At 39.2% G+C, this 19,338-nt stretch overlaps 1 protein-coding gene across 5 annotated transcripts in view; it reads left to right on the top strand.

Annotated features, from left to right (window-relative positions):
• The window catches only part of IQCG (IQ motif containing G), a 54,475-nt gene that overhangs the window by 34,666 nt on the left and 471 nt on the right, over positions 1-19,338 (top strand). For 4 of the 5 annotated variants that reach the window (XM_055568516.1, XM_055568515.1, XM_055568513.1 and 1 more), the window contains 4 exons: positions 6,020-6,181; positions 7,418-7,492; positions 15,964-16,095; positions 17,050-17,151. In XM_055568516.1, the coding sequence (XP_055424491.1) occupies positions 6,020-6,181; positions 7,418-7,492; positions 15,964-16,095; positions 17,050-17,151 (471 nt within the window). Of the gene's footprint in view, positions 1-6,019; positions 6,182-7,417; positions 7,493-15,963; positions 16,096-16,336; positions 16,392-17,049; positions 17,152-19,338 lie in introns of all 5 variants that reach the window. The other variant, XR_008710417.1, reaches the window with a different exon arrangement.

A 19,338-nucleotide genomic window follows, 5' to 3' on the forward strand; every position in this document is an offset into this window, starting at 1 on the left:
TATCAGTTTTAAAGTACCTTTGTTATTGATTTTTACTTCATTATCCCTATTAACCCTCTGTTTATAGCCTACGCTCTTTGAAAACCATTTTTGCACCACCATCACCTCCAAAAACTTTATAAAAACTGGTGTACACTTAGGCTTTCTCTGTAATGAATAGAATTTTTCAGAAGTTTCTTAACTTTTTTCCCCTCAAAAACTCTACCATTATTCTTAGTTCTTCTTGTAGTCCTTGAGTATTAAAAAAAAGATATTTATATTAATGTCCTTTTAAGACTTCAAACCAAATAGTATCAAAAGAGACCTCAGCTTTGGGCTCTGCCAATCAAGTCCCCTATGCTACTATCACAACCCCCTTTTTTCTCTTTTCTTTACATTATATTGTTGATAATATAATTTTTCCAACAAGTAACACTTGCTTGTGAAACTTACCTTCTTGGATTGCAGTCTCAGGTGTAATATTCAGGCTCAGTAAAACTAAAGTAGAATATCACTCAGATATTTTGATCATCAGAAAAGGAGTGAAACCAGGACTAGAAGACTGAAGGCAAACCTTGAACAAAAGACAACTGGCAAGATGAAATCAAGTAAAATCTCTAGAGTTACTAAAGAACCAGTGGTCAAGTCAAGGTTGGAAAACAAGAAAACAGGAAGTACATGCATACGGGATACCTGTGGGTCAGAAAATGATGCCAGCAATTAAGGTGGCAGGCTTGAGTGTGTGAAAGTGTGTGTGGAGATCACTGGAATGTGAGGGAATAATTGAGTTGTGAAGCTTCCTACTGCAAGTGAAGAGGAACTTAAGAGTCTCTTGATAGAGGTGAAAGAGGAGAGTGAAAAAGTTGGCTTAAAACTTAACATTCAAAAAACAAAGATCATGGCATCCAGTCCCATCACTTCATGGCAAATAGATGTGGAAAAATTGGAAACAGTATCAGATTTCATTTTCTTGGCCTCCAAAATCAATGTGGACAGTGACTGCAGCTACGAAATTAAAAGATGCTTGCTCCTTGGAGGAAAAGCTATGACAAACCTAGACAATGTATTAAAAAAAGCAGGGATATTACTTTGCCAACAAAGGTCTGTATAGTCAAAGCTATGGTTTTTCCAGTAGTCATGTATGGATATGACAGTTGGACCATAAAGAAGGCTGAAGCACTGAAGAATTGATGCTTTTGAACTGTGGTGTTGGAGAAGACTCTTGAGAGTCCCTTGGACAGCAAGGAGATCAAACCAGTCAATCCTAAAGAAGTCAATCCTGAATATTCATTGGAAAGACTGAAGCTGAAGTTTTAATACTTTGACTACCTGATGCGAAGAGCTGAATCGTTGGAAAAAAACCCTGTTGCTGAGAAAGATTCAGGGTAAGAGGTGAAAGGGGCGACAGAGGATGAGATGGTTGGATGGAATCACTGATTCAATGGACATGAGTTTGAGCAAACTCAGGAGATAGTGAAGGACAGAGAAGCCTGGTGTGCTATAGTTCATGGGGTCAGAAAGAGTTGGACACAACTTAGAATGGAATAAAAACAACAACCTCTAATGAAACCGTTGAAGACAGTTAGGTCTTTGTAATTCTCAACTTACAAGATTTTTCTAGCCAGAATCAAGACTTTAGTTTCACTTTGCTCCTTCTTAGAGTCAGTATAGTTCAGTTCAATTCAGTCACTCAGCTGTGTCTGACTGTGACACCATGGACTGCAGCATGCCAGGCCTCCCTGTCCATCACCAACTCCCAGAGTTTACTCAAACTCATGTCCATTGAGTCAGTGATGCCATTCAACCATCTCATCCTCTGTTGTCCCCTTCTTCTGCCTTCAATCTTTCCCTCAGGGTTTTTTCAAATGAGTCAGTTCTTCACATCAGGTGGCCAAAGTATTGGAGTTTCACCTTCAGCATCAGTCCTTCCAATGAATATTCAGGACTGATTTCCTTTAGGATGGATTGGTTGGATCTTCTAGCTGTCCAAGGGACTCTCAAGAGTCTCCTCCCCTACCACAGTTCAAAAACATCAGTTCTTCCACTCTCAACTTTCTTTATACTCCAACTCTCATATCCACACATGACTACTGGAAAAACCATGGCTTTGACTAGATGGACCTATCTTGGCAAAGTAATGTCTCTACTTTTTAATATGCTGTCTAGGTTGGTCATAGCTTTTCTTCCAAGGAGCAATCATCTTTTAATTTCATGGTTGCAGTCACCATCTGCAGTGATTTTGGAGCCCAGAAAAATAAAGTCTGTCACTGTTTCCATTGTTTCCCCATCTATTTACCATGAACTGATGGGACCAGATACCATGATCTTACTTTTCTGAAAGTTGAATTTTAAGCCAGCTTTTTCACTCTCCTCTTTCACTTTCATTAAGAGGCTTTTTAGTTCTTCTTCACTTTCTGCCATAAGGGTGGTATCATCTGCATATCTGAGGTTATTGATATTTCTCCTGGAAATCTTGATTCCAGCTTGTGCTTCATTCAGCCTAGTGTTTGTCATGATGTACTCTGCATATAAGTTAAATAAGCAGGGTGACAATATACAGCCTTGATGTACTCCTTTTCCTATTTGGAACCAGTCTGTTGTTCCATGTCCAGTTCTAACTGTTGCTTCCTGACCTGCATACAGGTTTCTTGAGAGGCAGGTCAGGTGGTCTGGTATTCCCCTCTCTTTCAGGATTTTCCACAGTTTGTTGTGATCCATAGAGTCAAAGGCTTTGGCATAGTCAATAAAGCAGAAATAGATATTTTTCTGGAATTTGCTTGCTTTGTTGATGATCCAACGAATGTTGGCAATTTCATCTCTGGTTCCTCTGCCTTTTCTCAATCCAGCTTGAACATCTGGAAATTGACAGTTCACTTGCTGTTAAAGCCTGGCTTGTAGAATTTTGAGCATTACTTTACTAGCATGTGAGATGAGTGCAATTGTGCAGTAGTTTGAGCATTCTTTGGCATTGCCTTTCTTTGGGATTGGAATGAAAACTGACCTTTTCCAGTCCTGTGGCCACTGCCGAGTTTTCCAAATTTGCTGGCATATTGAGTGCAGCACTTCCACAGTATCATCTTTCAGGATTTGAAATAGCTCAACTGGAATTCCATCACCTCCACTAGCTTTGTTTGTAGTGAGGCCCACTTGATTTTGCATTCCAGGTTGCCTGGTTCTAGGTGAGTGATCACACCATCATGATTATCTGGGTCGTGAAGATCTTTCTTGTATAGTTCTGTGTATTCTTGCCACCTCATCTTAATATCTTCTGCTTCTGTTAGGTCCATACAATTTCTGTCCTTTATTGAGCCCATCTTTGCATGAAATGTTCCCTTGGTATCTAATTTTCTTGAAGAGATCTCTAGTCTTTCCCATTCTATTGTTTTCCCCTATTTCTTTGTATTGATCACTGAGGAAGGCTTTCTTATCTCTCCTTGCTATTCTTTGGAACTCTGCGTTCAGATGGGTATATCTTTGCTTTCTCTTGTGCCTTTCACCTCTTCTTTTCACAGCTATTTGTAAGGCCTCCTCAGACAGACATTTTGCCTTTTTGCATTTTTTTTTCTTGGTGATGGTCTTGATCCCTGTCTCCTGTACAATGTCACGAACTTCCGTCCATAGTTCTTCAGGTACTCTGTCTTTCAGATCTAATCCCTTGAATCTATTTCTCATTTCCACTGTATAATCGTAAGGGATTTGATTTAGGTCTAGTGGTTTTTCCCTACTTTCTGCAATTTAAGTCTGAATTTGGCAATGAGGAGTTCATGATCTGAGCCACAGTCAACTCCCTGTCTTGTTTTTGCTGACTGTATAGATCTTCTCCATCTTTGGCTGCAAAGAATATAATCAATCTGATTTCGGTGTTGACCACCTGGTGATGTCCATGTGTAGAGTCTTCTCTTGTGTTGTTGGAAGAAGGTGTTTGCTATGACCAATGCGTTCTCTTGGCAAAACTTTATTAGATTTTGCCCTGCTTCATTCTGTACTCCAAGGCCAAATTTGCCTGTTCTTCCAGGTACTTCTTGACTTCCTGCTTTTGCATTCCAGTCCCTCATAATGAAAAGGACATCTTTTTTGGGTGTTAGTTCTAGAAGATCTTGTAGATCTTCATAGAAGACCGATCAACTTCTGCCTCTTCAGCATTATTGGTCAAGGCATCAACTTGGATTACTGTGATATTGAATGGTTTGCCTTGGAAATGAACAGAGATCATTCTGTTGTTTTTGAGATTGCTTCCAAGTACTGCATTTTGGACTTTTTTTTTTTTTTTAATATGATGTCTACTTCATTTCTTCTAAGGGATTGTTCCCCACAGTAGTAGATGTAATGCTCATCTGAGTTAAATTCACCCATTCCAGTCTGTTTTAGTTCTCTGATTCCTAAAATGTCAGTGTTTACTCTTGCCATCTTGTGTTTGACCACTTCCAATTTGCCTTGATTCATGGACCTAGCATTCCAGGTTCCTATGCAATATTGCTCTTTGCAGCATTGGACTTTACTTCCATCACCAGTCACAGCCACAACTGGGTATTGTTTTTGCTTTGGCTCCATCCCTTCTTTCTTTCTGGAGTTATTTCTCCACTGATCTCCAGTAGCATATTGGGCACCTACCAACCTGGGGAGTTCATCATTCATTATCCTATCTTTTTGCCTTTTCATACTGTTTTTGGGGTTCTCAAGGCAAGAATACTGTAGTGGTTTGCCATTCCCTTCTCCAGTGGACTGTGTTTTGTCAGAACTCCACCATGACCCATCCATCTTGGGTGGCCCTTCATGGCATGTCTCATAGTTTCATTGAGTTAGACAAGGCTGTGTCCATGTGATCAGATTGTTTAGTTTTCTGTGATTGTGGTTTTCAGTCTGTCTGCCCTCTGATGGAGAAGGATAAGAAGCTTATGGAAACTTCCTGATGGAAGAGACTGACTAAGGTGGAGTCAGTATAGTGTTCTAATAATCAACAGAGTTTCAAATTCTTCTAGCTTATGGAAGATATATCTCTATATCTATGTATCTATCTATATTTTCAGTTGTCCAGCATTCAAAATTTAAGGAAAATGAGAATTTCTAGGCCCAGTGGGGAATTAACTCCTCCTTGGAATCCTGTTCTGAGAGTATCTTTCTAGTGCTATATACCTTAGTGGCAGCTCCAGCATTGGAAAACAATATGGATATCCCTCAAAAAATTAAGAATAGAACTACTGTATGATTCTGCTATTCTACTTCTGGGTATTTATCCAAAGAACAGGAAAACACTAATTCAGAAAGGTGTATGTACCCTTGTGTTCATTGCAGCATTGTTCAGAACAGCCATGATAAGGAAACAACCTATATTCACATTGACAGATAAATGGATAAAGAAGGTGTGGTACATGTTTACAACAGTGTATAGACAATGGATACTTCCTAGCGTCAACTATATAGTGACGGATGGAAGCTAAATATTTGGTGGTGAGCACATTGTAATGTATACAGAAGTTGAAATATTAATATAATGTTGCACACATGAAGCTTACATAATGTTATAAACTAATGTTAATGCAATTAAAAAAAGAAAAGAAGTTGCCAAGCACTTTGTAACCTGGGAAGAATTTTCAAACACATTGTCAATTAATCCTTATAATTACTTGCTAAGATATTTCAGGCAGGGTGGATATTAATGTTTCTATTGTAAAGAAGGTGAGACTTGGAGAGTTTAACTGATGTGTCCTAATTCACACAATTGGTGGGGCTTGGGTGGGAAGTTAAGTCTTTTGATCATTTAGTCCAATGCTCTTTCCACTAAAATGAAATAGTAATGGGAAATCTGTATGGATACAGGATACCCAAATAATGTGCCTAGGGAAGAATCTCACAGTCTTAGAACTACTTTTCATTTTCATTTATACTATCCATGATTATTGGGTAAATTTCTCCTAGTGTGATAGCAGAAAAATAGATCCAGTTCCCTGTTGATATGTAAGTACAAAACCTTAAGCTGCTGACTGAGCTGAATGGAGGTAGAATGCATTTTAATTTAGAAATCTGGTCTTAACCTCTACAGAATCGGAATGAATATATTGCTCACCTCAAGGACCAGTTGCAAGAGATGAAGGCAAAAACCAACATGGAGAATCGCTATATGAAGAGAAACACAGAACTGCAGATTTCCCAGACCCAGAAAAAATGTAGCAAAACAGAAGAGCTCTTGCTGGAAGAGATTGAGGTGATCACTGTTAATTAGGAATGAATCTAGTGACTGGCTTTCAAACTGTCGCTCCCGATATTTCAGCCGACAAAGGAGGTGCAAGAGGGAGACTTCCCTGATCTTTGTTCTTGCTCTCCAGCAACCCTAACATTTGAGGTTAAAGACAAAAAAGGGATGAAGACTTGCTTTTTTACAAGCAGAGATTCTGATGGGGTATAGCCTACATCTACTGATTTTTTGTAAGGACTTTGAAATTGGTTGTACTTTCTTCTTTTGGTCACTTTATCCTTATTTTATGAAGCCATTTGCCATTTCTTCTGGTAACTACAGGGAGAGGGCAAAACAAGATACTCAGTAACTGTAGGTTTTTGCTGCTACTTTTCTTACCCAACCAGTATTTTTCATCCCGCCATTAAGAAATACAAAATTTAGAGAGCTGAACTTCATACACACATAAATTTATATTAATAGAAATGAAAAGTCACAGTGAAAAGTATCAGTAGAAAGAAACAAGGGTAGACCCTCATTTTAGAGGAAAAAGGCTATTTTCCCCCCTGCATGGAACACATTCAGTTCATTCAGAGCAGTGTTTAAGAAATTTTGCCCTTAAGTCATAGAAATAACCTACTTCAAATAACATATATTTACATTAAGAAAACGCAAAACTTATTTCCAGATTTCTTTAAATCATACCCTCTCTAAAAGACATTAGTAACATGTTGTATACTTCCTGGAAACTTTTTCTAAAAATAATCATTTGGGGAGGAGACTTAAATGGCTAAAAGAACAAGATGCTGGCAAGAAGGAGCAAACATTATTCAAGCATGTCATCTGCGTGCAGTAGGAGGACTCCTTTCTTTGAGTCCCTGCTTATCGGAAAGCTTATTTCCCAAGTGTGGCTTAGGGCTATGACAGCAAACACTTTTTTGCACTCTGGAATGTCCTTTTGTAGGCCCGAGAACCTTGTGCCCTTGAAGCACTGTTTCTCTCTTTGAATGGACAGCACTTTCCAGGCAACAGGCTTATGGCCCTCTTGCTCTGGGCTGTTGCCTGTGCCTAACACAGTGCCAGACATGACTCAGATACACATGAGTTCAGGGAAACGGCATTGCTGCTCTGGAGGAATACCGTGGAGTTCTTAGGATCCCAGCTGGTAGAGAAAACTTGTCCTGCTCTTACAGCTATACCCTTAATCTTGAGAACTCACTTGCAGCCCTGTTGGGAAGAATTCTGATGTTGGTTTGTTATTCACAGAAGCTACGGCTGAAAACTGAAGAAGAGAACCGGATTCATGCCGAGATTGAACTGTTCCTTAGAAAGGAGCAGCAGGTGGGTCCCCAAACCTTTCTTATCCTCTGAAGTGTTTGTTTCCCACTTATAAAATGCCAAGGACAGCAAAACAATGTTTTTTAAGGAAAGAAAAATTGACTGTAATCGTACCAGCCTAATAAAAGAGCTATATAGCCCATGTTTTCTGTATAAGTTATCCATCTGGATAAATGTTTTATAAAGCTGTAATTTGGGTACAGGTAAAATTCTGTCCTTTACCTTTATCATTTAGTATTATATAAGGCACTGTTTTCCTGTTCTTATATTGCTTCATAGTCATAATTTTAAATTTCTTGATTTTTTAAAATTATAAAAATAACATTCTTAGTTGTGTGAAGATTTTTTAAAAATTGCCAGTTGTTTTTTCACACATTTTTTCATTTTATTATAGTCTCCTTGTAAAATAATTTTAAATCGTTTTATAATGTTCTACAGAGTAGTTATTCTATAATTTATTTGTTACTCTTTGTTCTGGATATTTAGGTTATTTCCAAAGTTTCATTACTGTAAATAATGCAGTAATGAAAGGTTGGCCCAAATGACTGTTTTCTTCACTGCAATTATTTGCTAAAAGTAAATCTCAAGCATGAGATTATTATTTGAGAGACTGGTATTTTGTGACTTTTGATAAATATTGCTAGTAGTCTCTGTTTTACACTGACATCAGCAATGGATACAGGTACTAATTTGAAGGTATCCTCAATGGGACTAACTGCTTTAGATATTTCTTTTAAAGTCTGCTAGTTTAATGAGTTTTATTTTGCTTTTTTTTTCTTTGCTTACTAATGGAATTGACCACTTTTCCCACATATTTATTTACTCTATTTATTACTGTGTGAATTATGAAATTATTCATATAATTATATAAATTATGTGACTGAAATGGTTTGAATTAGTATTTCCAATACTAGTAACAAAACAAGCTGAATGGACGGAACCTTTCAAAATATCTCTGTTGGCTGAATAAGGAAAAAAATTTCCAACTTACTCATGATATAGCCTACCTTTGAGAAAGCTGGTGAAGTTTTAGTAAATAATTCCAAATTTGTGGTTAAAGAAGATGATTTCTAGATGCTGTCTCATAGGGCTTTACTGAAAAACATCACTAGGCTATTAGAACCTGCACCCCTGCAATTTCAGGATTATGAATCATGTTACCTACCTCAAATGTTAGATATAGAGCAAGTATTTGATAACAGTCAGATGAGTTGGTGGATAAATGGATGTTGGATGGATAAAGTTAGTGTTACCCAGTCTTCAGCCTAATAACATAAGCAATACATAGGTAATTTTTAATGAAAAATTTGAAACAGTGCAGAAATACATAGATTTTTAAAAGCGAAAGATCTCTTAATTACTCCCATTTTCAAGTATTTCTTCCAAATCTTTTTCTTTTCATGTATGTTCTTGTGTATATACCTAAATGCTTACTTGTTTTTAGTATTTATTTATTTATATTTGTTTTGACATAAATTGGATCATAGTATATATTTTTTTCCAGACCCAATTTTTTAAAAAATTTGCGTTGTCTTTAATTTTTTCTAAAGCAGTATACTTGGTGTATAATATGCCAAAGAGGGGATATACCAAGGTTTAGGTAACCATCTTTCTCTCAGTGGACATGCCTCTAAATGCAGGCTATATGGAAAGGTTTTTTGTATATTGTTTTTATATTGTTTTGTATATTGCATTTTTGTATATTGTTCTAGATTCCTTATGTCCCCTCATATTAGTTTTTAATGGTTTTCGAGTTGGTTCATTTGGATTTTCTAGGTAGAAAATCTTGCTGTTGTTGTCCAGTTGCTAAGTCGTATCTGACTCTGCAACCCCCTGGACTGCAGCACGCCAGACGTTCTTTCCTGCCCTTCACCATCTCCCTGAGTTTGCTCAAACTCATATCCTTTGAGTCAATGATGCCATCCATCCATCTCATCCTCTGTCACCCCCTTCTCCTATTGACAGTAAATAATAGCAGTTTCCTATTTCCCCTCTCATTATTTATACATCCATTTCCATTTTGTGGCTTATTGTATACATAGAATTGCAAGTGTAATGTTTAGTAGTATTACTAAAGTAATGATGTGGCACTGTTTCTCTACTGTTGGTTTTAATGGTGTTTCAGTCAGTATTACACAGGAATTCATTCATGGTCATGACGAGTTTCTCATGTGCAAGTTAGGGTTCCTTGGGAGAAAATAGGACCCTGCAACTTGGAATGGGAATTCCTGGTATGTAATTTACATTCTTGAACCCCCACGTCACCGTAAGCCTCTCTTGCTGGTGGAAGTCGCCTGCCCTCCTATGTCTGAGGAGATTAGTCTTATTTTCCCTGAAAGCCCTGTGATAATAACTGCATCTGAGGCAGATGCTTTAAAAAGGGATGCTAGTTCTCAAGACCTAGTGCAATCACCCCTTTTGTCCGTGGTTCCATCACTAGAATTAAATCTCAGAGGGTTCCAGGCTCGTAGATAACTTGGATGACTATAACTTAGAAGGACATAACTTACATTCTAAAAGAATTACAAGACTTTACTGATATATATTGGCATAAGCCCCAGAGACAGGTAAGAGAATGGATTCTAAGGTTGTTGGGCCAAGGAAGGTAGAATAGAACACTGGATTAGGTCAAGTTCATTGATGTGGACTCTTTACTAGAGAGTCTGGATTTAATGTGTTAGCTTGTGCAGCTGGAGGTGACTCTTAACAGTTTGATTGGTTAGCTAAAACCTGGACTCATTTAATGAAGTGGGGATGTCAGTGCTTCTTTGCTATAATGGAGGAGAGAATTCAAAAGTCTTAGGGAGATAGGAATACAATGTGACTTTATCATGTGTGGCCTAACACCGACTCAAACACCCACCTCTAACAAGTTTCTGTGAGACACTCCTTCCTAGAAGACAGTTCTTTACTAATGCATTTAGTTCAGTTCAGTCGCTCAGTCGTGTCTGACTCTTTGCGACCCATGGACCATAGCATGCCAGGCCTCCCTGTTTAACCAAACTCATGTCCATTTAGTCAGTGATGCCAACCAACCATCTCATCCTTTGTCATCCCCTTCTCCTCCTGCCTTCAGTCTTTCCCAGCATCAGGGTCTGTTCAAATAAGTCAGCTCTTTGCATCAGGTGGCCAAAGTATTGGAGTTTCAGCTTCAACATCAGTCCTTCCTATGAACACCCAGGACTGATCTCCTTTAGGATGGACTGGTTGGATCTCCTTGCAGTCCAAGGGACTCTCAAGAGTCTTCTCCACACCACACTTCAAAAGCATCAACTCTTCTGCGCTCAGCTTTCTTTATAGTCCAACTCTCACATCCATACATGACTACTAGAAAAACCATAGCCTTGACTAGATGGACCTTTGTTGACAAAGTAATGTCTTTGCTTTTTAATATGCTGTCTAGATTGGTCATAAAATTTCTTTCAAGGAGTAAGCGTCTTTTAATTTCAAGGCTGCAGTCACCATCTGCAGTGATTTTGGAGCCCCCCAAAATAAAGTCTGCCACTGTTTCCCCATCTATTTGCCATGAAGTGATGGGACCGGATGCCATGATCTTAGTTTTCTAAATGTTGAGCTTTAAGCCAACTTTTTTACTCTCCTCTTTCACTTTCATCACAAGGCTTTTTAGTTCTTCTCTTTCTGCCAAAAGGGTGGTGTCATCTGCGTATCTGAGGTTATTGATATTTCTCCTGGAAATCTTGATTCCAGCTTGTGTTTCATCCAGCTCAGTATTTCTCATGATGTACTCTGCATAGAAGTTAAATAAGCAGGGTGACAATATACAGCCTTGACGTACTCCTTTCCTGATTTGGAACCAGTCTGTTGTTCCATGTCCAGTTCTAACTGTTGCTTCCTGACCTGCATGCAGGTTTCTTGAGAGGCAGGTCAGGTGGTCTGGTATTCCCATCTCTCAGAATTTTCCAGTTTGTTGTCATCCGCACAGTCAAAAGCTTTAGCATAGTCAATAAAGCAGAAATAGATATTTTTTTGGAACTCTCTTGCTTTTTCAATGATCCAGTGGATGTTGGCCATTTGATCTCTTGTTCCTCTGCCTTTTCTAAAACCAGCTTGAACATCTGGAAGTTCATGGTTCACGTATTGCTGAAGCCTGACTTGGAGAGTTTTGAGCATTACTTTACAAGCGTTTGAGATGAATGTAATTGTGTGGTAGTTTGAGCATTCTTTGGCATTGCCTTTCTTTGGGATTGGAATGAAAACTGACCTTTTCCAGTCCTGTGGCCACTGCTGAGTCTTTCAAATTTGCTGGCATATTGAGTGCAGCACTTTCACAGCATCATCTTTCAGGATTTGAAATAGCTCAACTGGAATTCCATCACCTCCACTAGCTTTGTTCGCAGTGATGCTTCCTAAGGCCCACTTGACTTTGCATTCCAGGATGCCTGGCTCTAGGTGAGTGATCACACCATCGTGATTATCTGGGTTGTGAAGATCTTTTTTGTACAGTTCTTCTGTGTATTCTTGCCACCCTTCTTAATATCTTCTGCTTCTGTTAGGTCCATACCATTTCTGTCCTTTATCGAGCCCATCTTTGCATGAAATGTTCCTTTGGTATCTCTGATTTTCTTGAAGAGATCCCTAGTCTTACCCATTCTGTTGTTTTCCTCTATTTCTTTGCACTGATCACTGAGGAAGGCTTTCTTATCTCTCCTTGCTATTCTTTAGAACTCTGCATTCAAATAGGTATATCTTTCCTTTTCTCCTTTGCTTTTTGCTTCTCTTCTTTTCAAGGTATTTTTAAGGCCTCCTCAGACAGCCATTTTGCTTTTTTGCATTTCTTTTTCTTGGTGATGGTCTTGATCCCTGTCTCCTGTACAATGTCACGAACCTCCATCCATAGTTCATCAGGCACTCTATCAGATCTAGTCCCTTAAATCTATTTCTCACTTACACTGTATAATCGTAAGGGGTTTGATTTAGGTCATACCTGAATGGTCTAGTGGTTTTCTGTACTTTCTTCAATTTAAGTCTGAATTTGGCAATAAGAAGTTCATGACCTGAGCCACAGTCAGCTCCCTGTCTTGTTTTTGCTGACTGTATAGAGCTTCTCCATGTTTGGCTGCAAAGAATATAATCAGTCTGATTTCGGTGTTGACCATCTGGTGATGTCCTTATGTAGTCTTCTCTTGTGTTGTTGGAAAAGGGTGTTTGCTATGACCAGTGTTTTCTCTTGGCAAAACTCTATTAGCCTTTGTCCTGCTTCATTCTGTACTCCAAGGCCAAATTTGCCTGTTACTCCAGGTGTTTCTTGACTTCTTACTTTTGCATTCCAGTCCTCTATAATGAAAAGGACATCTTTTTTGGGTGTTAGTTCTAAAAAGTCTTGTAGGTCTTCATAGAACTGTTCAACTTCAGCTTCTTAGTTAGGGGAATACCTGCATCCTTGAAAAGCCCTCTGCTTGCTTTCTTTTGTAGGCCAGGTAAGACCATGGGTGATAGCACTCCTGATTTCAGTGGAGTTGGTAGGATCATGGAGTGCCAGAGGACATGTGGCTGCACTTAACTACAGGGAGATACTGGGATAAAGCAGTACTTGAGCTATACAGCAGAGAAAAAGTCCAAATCTAGTAGCCAAAAATTTGATTTGAATCACCACAATGAAGAGTCATGGCCTCTCACCCAGGTTCCAAACTAAGTAAATTCACAGACCCAGAGCCCCTTGATTGAGGGCAGCAGGTCCCCCTGAAGGTGAACTCACTAGCAACTGTTCACTTGTACAAGTAATGCAATTGAATCTTCCTCTAAAGCCTTACCCAAGGGACCTACTTATTAGAGCGACTATGCACTGGAAAAAAGAAAATACCCAGACCTTTTGAAGTTACTAAACATTGGCTCTGAATTGATGCTAATTCCTGGGGATTCAAGACAACACTGTGGACCCTTCTCAAAATGGGTGATTATGATGGTCAGGTGATAGATGGAGACTTAAGTCTGATTACTCTGGGCTCACTTTTCTATGGATCTACCCTGTGGTTATTTTCCCCAGTTACTGAACATATGGTTGGAGTAAGACTTACTTGGTAACAGAATTTTCATCTTGGCTCCTGATTCATGGAGTGAGGGCCATTATGATAGGAAGGGCCTAATAGAAGCCATCCCTACCAAGATAGTGAACATAAGCAGTACTGTAGTCTCAGTGTAACTGCTGAAATTAATGCCAGCATCAACGGCTTCGAAGTGGAGGTAGTGACATTGATCACATTCCCATTCAAGTAAGCAAAGTTTGGCCTGTGTGGTTGAATGATCTTGGAGAGTGACTGTGGACTAATGTAAATATAATCGAATGGTGACTCCAACTGCGGATACTGTTCCAGATGTCATATCTTTACTGGAGAAAATCTTGAACAGCAGCTATTAACTTGACTAAACTCCCTGTCTCCAAACTCATTTCGAAAAAACTGCAGAAACAGTTTACTTTTACCTGGCTGGGCTGGCAGTACACACTCACAGTTGCATCAGGGCTGTGTCTGCTCTCTCTGCCACATTACGGTCGCAGAGATCATTGCCTGCTTTGACTTTCCACAAGACCCCCTAGTAGCTTACTGCGTTATGCCGATTCTATCTGATGAACAGAAGCAAGGATTTTAGATGACTTAGTGAGACACATGAATTAGAAGGTGGGAGACAAACTAGTTTTGATGATAATTCTGTATCATTATCGTTCAGTTAGGGGACAGAAACCACATTGGTAATTTGAGCAGGGAACATATTAAGAAAAGAATCATTAACTGCTAATAAGGGATTGGCTAAAAAGGAAGGATACAAGAGAACTCTAGGGCTGGAGGACAGTATCCAAGGGAGGAATAAATATTTGCTTTGTTGCCTGGGTCAGAGCTGGTTTACAGCTAGTTGGGTAAAGCTGGCAAACAGGGAACTGTAGACTGTGTTTGGCAAGCAAGACTATGTCTGTTGTGTTAGTAAAAGTTGGTGAACAAGTCCCATTGAGTATGCCACGTCCATGACACCATCAGCTGTGCCCAGAAACGAAGGAGGAAGCACATGGGAACCAAGGAAAGAAGCTCTTCCATCATGTCCCTCTAGCACCCTCTACTGACAAAGCTGAATATTGTGCCCGTTTGCAGAAAGAAGTGTTTGCTGCAATCATCCAGTCTTACAAAGCTGGTCAGTGAAGGATGATTTGGAATTGAGAGGCAATAAATTGATAACTGACACAAATGGGGATTTTATGACATTTAGGCTGTAGGTTTATGGTAGGTAAGCCTTATCAAGTTAATAAACTTTCCTTTTAGTCAAATTTGCTAAGTTTTTTTTTTCTTCTTAATCAGGAATAAAGATTGAGTTTTATGAGATGGATTTTTTTTAAAATCCATTGAGAAGATATGATTTCTTTTAATGTGTTAATAAGTTAAAATATATTAGTAGACTTGTTGATGTTGAATCATCTTTAAATTTGGGGGATAAATCTACTCTGTTCATAATTTATGATTCTTTTACTAGACTGTTAGAATTATAGATTTTTATTTTGTATTTATGTATTCCATAAATGAGATTATTCTATAGATTCATTTTTGGTGCTTCTTTGTTGCACTGTGATCAGTTATGCTAGCTAGCTTAATAGAAATAGAATAAAATAGATTATTACCTGTTCCTTGAAACTGGTAAAATTCAGTCATAAACAGTCTGGTTGGGTAAAGGAGAGATGTTTGGCTCCCTTTTCTGTTTTTTAAATGATTATTGATGTCATTGCTTAAAAAAACTCTTTTTGAGTCATTTTTGGTAACTTACGTCTTCCTGGAAATAATCCATTTTATCAAAATATTCATTTTGAATTTATTAGTACAAAGATACGCACTGTAGTCTCTTACAATTTAAATTTTCTTTTATTTCTGAACTTTTTTCCATCCTTTATTTTAAAAAGTTTGTGTCTTCTGTGTTTCTTGCTGCTGCTGCTGCTGCTGCTGCTAAGTCGCTTCAGTCGTGTCCGACTCTGTGCGACCCCATAGACGGCAGCCCACCAGGCTTTCCTGTCCCTGGGATTCTCCAGGCAAGAACACTGGAGTGGGTTGCCATTTCCTTCTCCAATGCATGAAAGTGAAAAGTGAAAATGAAGTCGCTCAGTCATGTCCGACTCTTAGCGACCCCATGGACTGCAGCCTACCAGGCTCCTCCGCCCATGGGATTTTCCAGGCAAGAGTACTGGAGTAGGGTGCCATTGCCTTCTCTGAGGTGTTTCTTGCTAAGACTTGTCAAAGGTTTGACCACATTTTAATGTTTTTTTCTTTTCCAAATAGAAGCTTTAGCATCCCTGAAGTTTCCCTCCCACCCCATTCCCAATCAATAAACCACCATTCCCCCCCAAAGTAACCATTATTCTGAGTTCTTTCCCTATAGAACAGTCATGCTTGTTCTTGAACCTCATATACATGATTTCATACAGTCTATACTGTTTCATGTCTGGCCACATTTTAATGTTTGTTTTTTTTTCTTCCAAATAGAAGCTTGAGGAGAAGCTAGAGTTCTGGATGGAGAAATTTGATAAGGACACAGAAATGAAACAGAATGAACTAAATGCCCTCAAAGCTGCTAAGGCCAGTGACTTAGCACACCTTCAAGAACTTGCAAAGACGGTAAGGAAGGGGGAGTCTCAATAGCATTAAGGCAGAGCTCGCAGGAGTGGGTGGGAGCTAAGCTGCGTAGCTGGGGTACAATTTTTGGTCATGAAGTGGAGGTGTGCCTGTCAACCACTGGGATTCTTTTCCGATGATGATGATGTCCTCATTGATGGGACAATAACAGCAGCAGCCAACACTTGAAAGGGCTTAATCTGGCCCGGGGACTTTTCTAGTATTTTACTTTTTTTTTTTTCAGTCGTTCAAGTCGTGCCCAACTCTTTGTGACCCCATGGACTATACAGAATACCGGAGTGGGTAACCTTTCCCTTCTCCAGGGGATCTTCCCAACCCAGGGATCAAACCCAGATTTACATACATAACTTATTTTAATGCTATCCAAAACCCCTTGAGCTAGATACTATTTTAATTTCTACTTTAAGATCTCTGAAGATAATTTATAAATGATTTATAAAAACCTTCTGATTATGGTTTCATCATTGAATAAGTGTAGAACTTCTCAAACTTCTTTTAAAGGATGGTTATTTGTAGGTGTGCCTTTATTAGCTTTTTATTACATTATTTTGATGTCATTAGCCACATATCAAAGTTGGTATTTCATTTTTATTAGAAAACTTTAAAGCAAATTTATTCAAGCTGAAAAAATTCGGGGGACAATTATAAAGCTAATGTGAATACTGACAATATAGGAATCAAGTAAATCTCTTCTTTTTTGGAGGGTTTAATTTGGTATGATTCATTTTAAAGTTTTTAATTAAAAATGTAGGGCTGGGAGTTCTCTGGTGGCCTAGTAGTTAGAATTCTGGGCTTTCACTGCCTTGACCCTGGGTTCAGTCCCTGGTGGGAGAACTGAGATCCTGCAAGTGATGTGGCATGAACAAAAGAAGCGGGTCTGGGTGGGCCACAGCTTGAATGGGTCCTGTAACACATGATTAATGTCTACTTTTGCAGATAAGGGAATATGAACAAGTCATCATTGAAGATCGTATAGAAAAGGAGAAGACCCGGAAGAAGAGAGAACAGGATGACTTGGAATTGAGGAGCATCATAAAGGTACAAAACCATACTTTGCATCTTGGGGCCTTTTCAATTCTGTAACTGGCCAAACACCGAGGAATGCAAAGCACCTCTCGTTTATTATCACAGAGCAGGAGATCTGTGAGGAAGCATGACCTAATCATTGGAATTTGCCATAGTCCGTGGTGCAGGGAGACAGTTAAGAGGACATGCCCCCCAGTTTTTAATCTGGGACAGAAGAGGTGGTTAACAGTGGAAGCAAAGCCTAGACCTTGTGCCCAGAGGTCAAACTTATGAATACTATTTCTAATCAACAGAGCTCTTAAAAGAATTTTTTAATATCCCACTGCTTCTTAAGATCCTATTTATATTAGCGAGACTATCTGCTAGGTTTTGATAAGAGCTTTTCTCAAAAGGTGAAAGGGTAAGTAGTAGTTTAGAAACAAAAGTTTTATATGAACTTGTATTTATTAGTGATGATGAAACTGACAAGTCAGATTGTGGGAAATATTTTCAAGCAAATATAACCTCAGCTGCACTGAAACTGTACTGTTGAGGACTGCCCTTCTCTCTGAAAGAGCATCTGCTGAGGCCCTGTGGTGTGCAAGCTGTGGCTTGGGATGTGCATAAGGGGGTGAACTAAGGAAGTAAGCTTTAAAGTGTAATACCTTCAGGACCAGGTATTTAAACCCAAACTTGAGCTTCCCATTAGGAGAGAGTCAGATGTATAGTTAGCGTTTATTGAGCTTCTATGGTGTTTTCTATTTGTTGAATTTCCTCAATTTAGAGCAAAACTGTAAGAAGTAGCTGAAGACCATTTTTGTTTTCATTAGTGGATTTGCTCTGTCTTTGGAGTTTAGTCTGATTTTAAAGCAGCCCAGACTGTATTCAGAACAGTTGTATCTAATGACCAAGATATTCAAGGGAGCTAACTAAATCCTTTTTGAAGGTGAGTTTTGATCCTTAAACATCTATTTCTGCTTTATTGACTATGCCAAAGCCTTTGACTCTGTGAATCACAATAAACTGTGGAAAATTCTTAAAGAGATGGGAATACCAGATCACCTGACCTGCCTCTTTGGAAATCTGTATGCAAGTCAGGAAGCAACGGTTAGAACTGGACATGGAACAGACTGGCTCCACATAGGAAAAGGAGTATGTCAAGGCTGTATATTGTCACCCTGCTTATTTAACTTATATGCAGAGTACATCATGAGAAACACTGGAGTGGAAGAAGCACAAGCTGGAATCAAGATTGCCAGAAGTATCAATAACTTCAGATATGCAGATGACACCACCCTCATGGCAGAAAGTGAAGAACTAAAGAGTCTCTTGATGAAAGTGAAATAGGAGAGTGAAAAAGTTGGCTTAAAACTCAACATTCAGAAAACTAAGATCATGGCATCTGGCCCCATCACTTCATGGCAAATAGATGGGAAAACAGTGGAAACAGTGGCTGACTTTATTTTTCTGGGCTCCAAAATCACTGTAGATGGTGACTGCAGCCATGAAATTAAAAGACGCTTACTGCTTGGAAGGAAAGTTATGACCAACCTAGATAGCATATTGAAAAGCAGAGACATTACTTTGCCAACAAAGGCCCGTCTAGTTAAGGCTATGGTTTTTCCTGTGGTCGTGTATGGATGTGAGAGTTGGACTATCAAGAAAGCTGCGTGCTGAAGAATTGATGCTTTTTAACTGTGGTGTTGGAGGACTCTTGAAGAGTCCCTTGGACTGCAAGGAGATCCAACCAGTCCATCCTAAGGGAGACCAGTCCTGGGTGTTCATTGGAAGGACTGATGTTGGAGCTGAAACTCCAATACTTTGGCCACCTGATGTGAAGAGCTGACTCATTTGAAAAGACCCTGATGCTGGGAAAGATTGAGGGCAGAAGGAGAAGGGGATGGCAGAGGATGAGATGGTTGGATGGCATCACCGACTCGGTGGACATGGGTTTGGGTGGACTCTGGGAGTTGGTGATGGACAGGGAGGCCTGGCGTGCTGCAGTTCATGGGATCGTAGAGTCGGACACAACTGAGCGACTGAACTGAATCAATCATTAGAGATTGAAATGCACCAGGAAACCTATTGAATCATCTATAGTTTATCTGCACATTTTTGACTGCGTTACCTATGGTTCAGGTAACTAGCATCCCTTTTGGAGCAAATGGTTTTTAGGTTTGGGGAACTTGAATGTTCATAAAGAGCAGCAGTACAAGGTAA

This window comes from Bubalus kerabau, chromosome 2 (assembly GCF_029407905.1).
Source record: "Bubalus kerabau isolate K-KA32 ecotype Philippines breed swamp buffalo chromosome 2, PCC_UOA_SB_1v2, whole genome shotgun sequence".
In the NCBI taxonomy this organism is placed as follows: domain Eukaryota; kingdom Metazoa; phylum Chordata; class Mammalia; order Artiodactyla; family Bovidae; genus Bubalus; species Bubalus kerabau.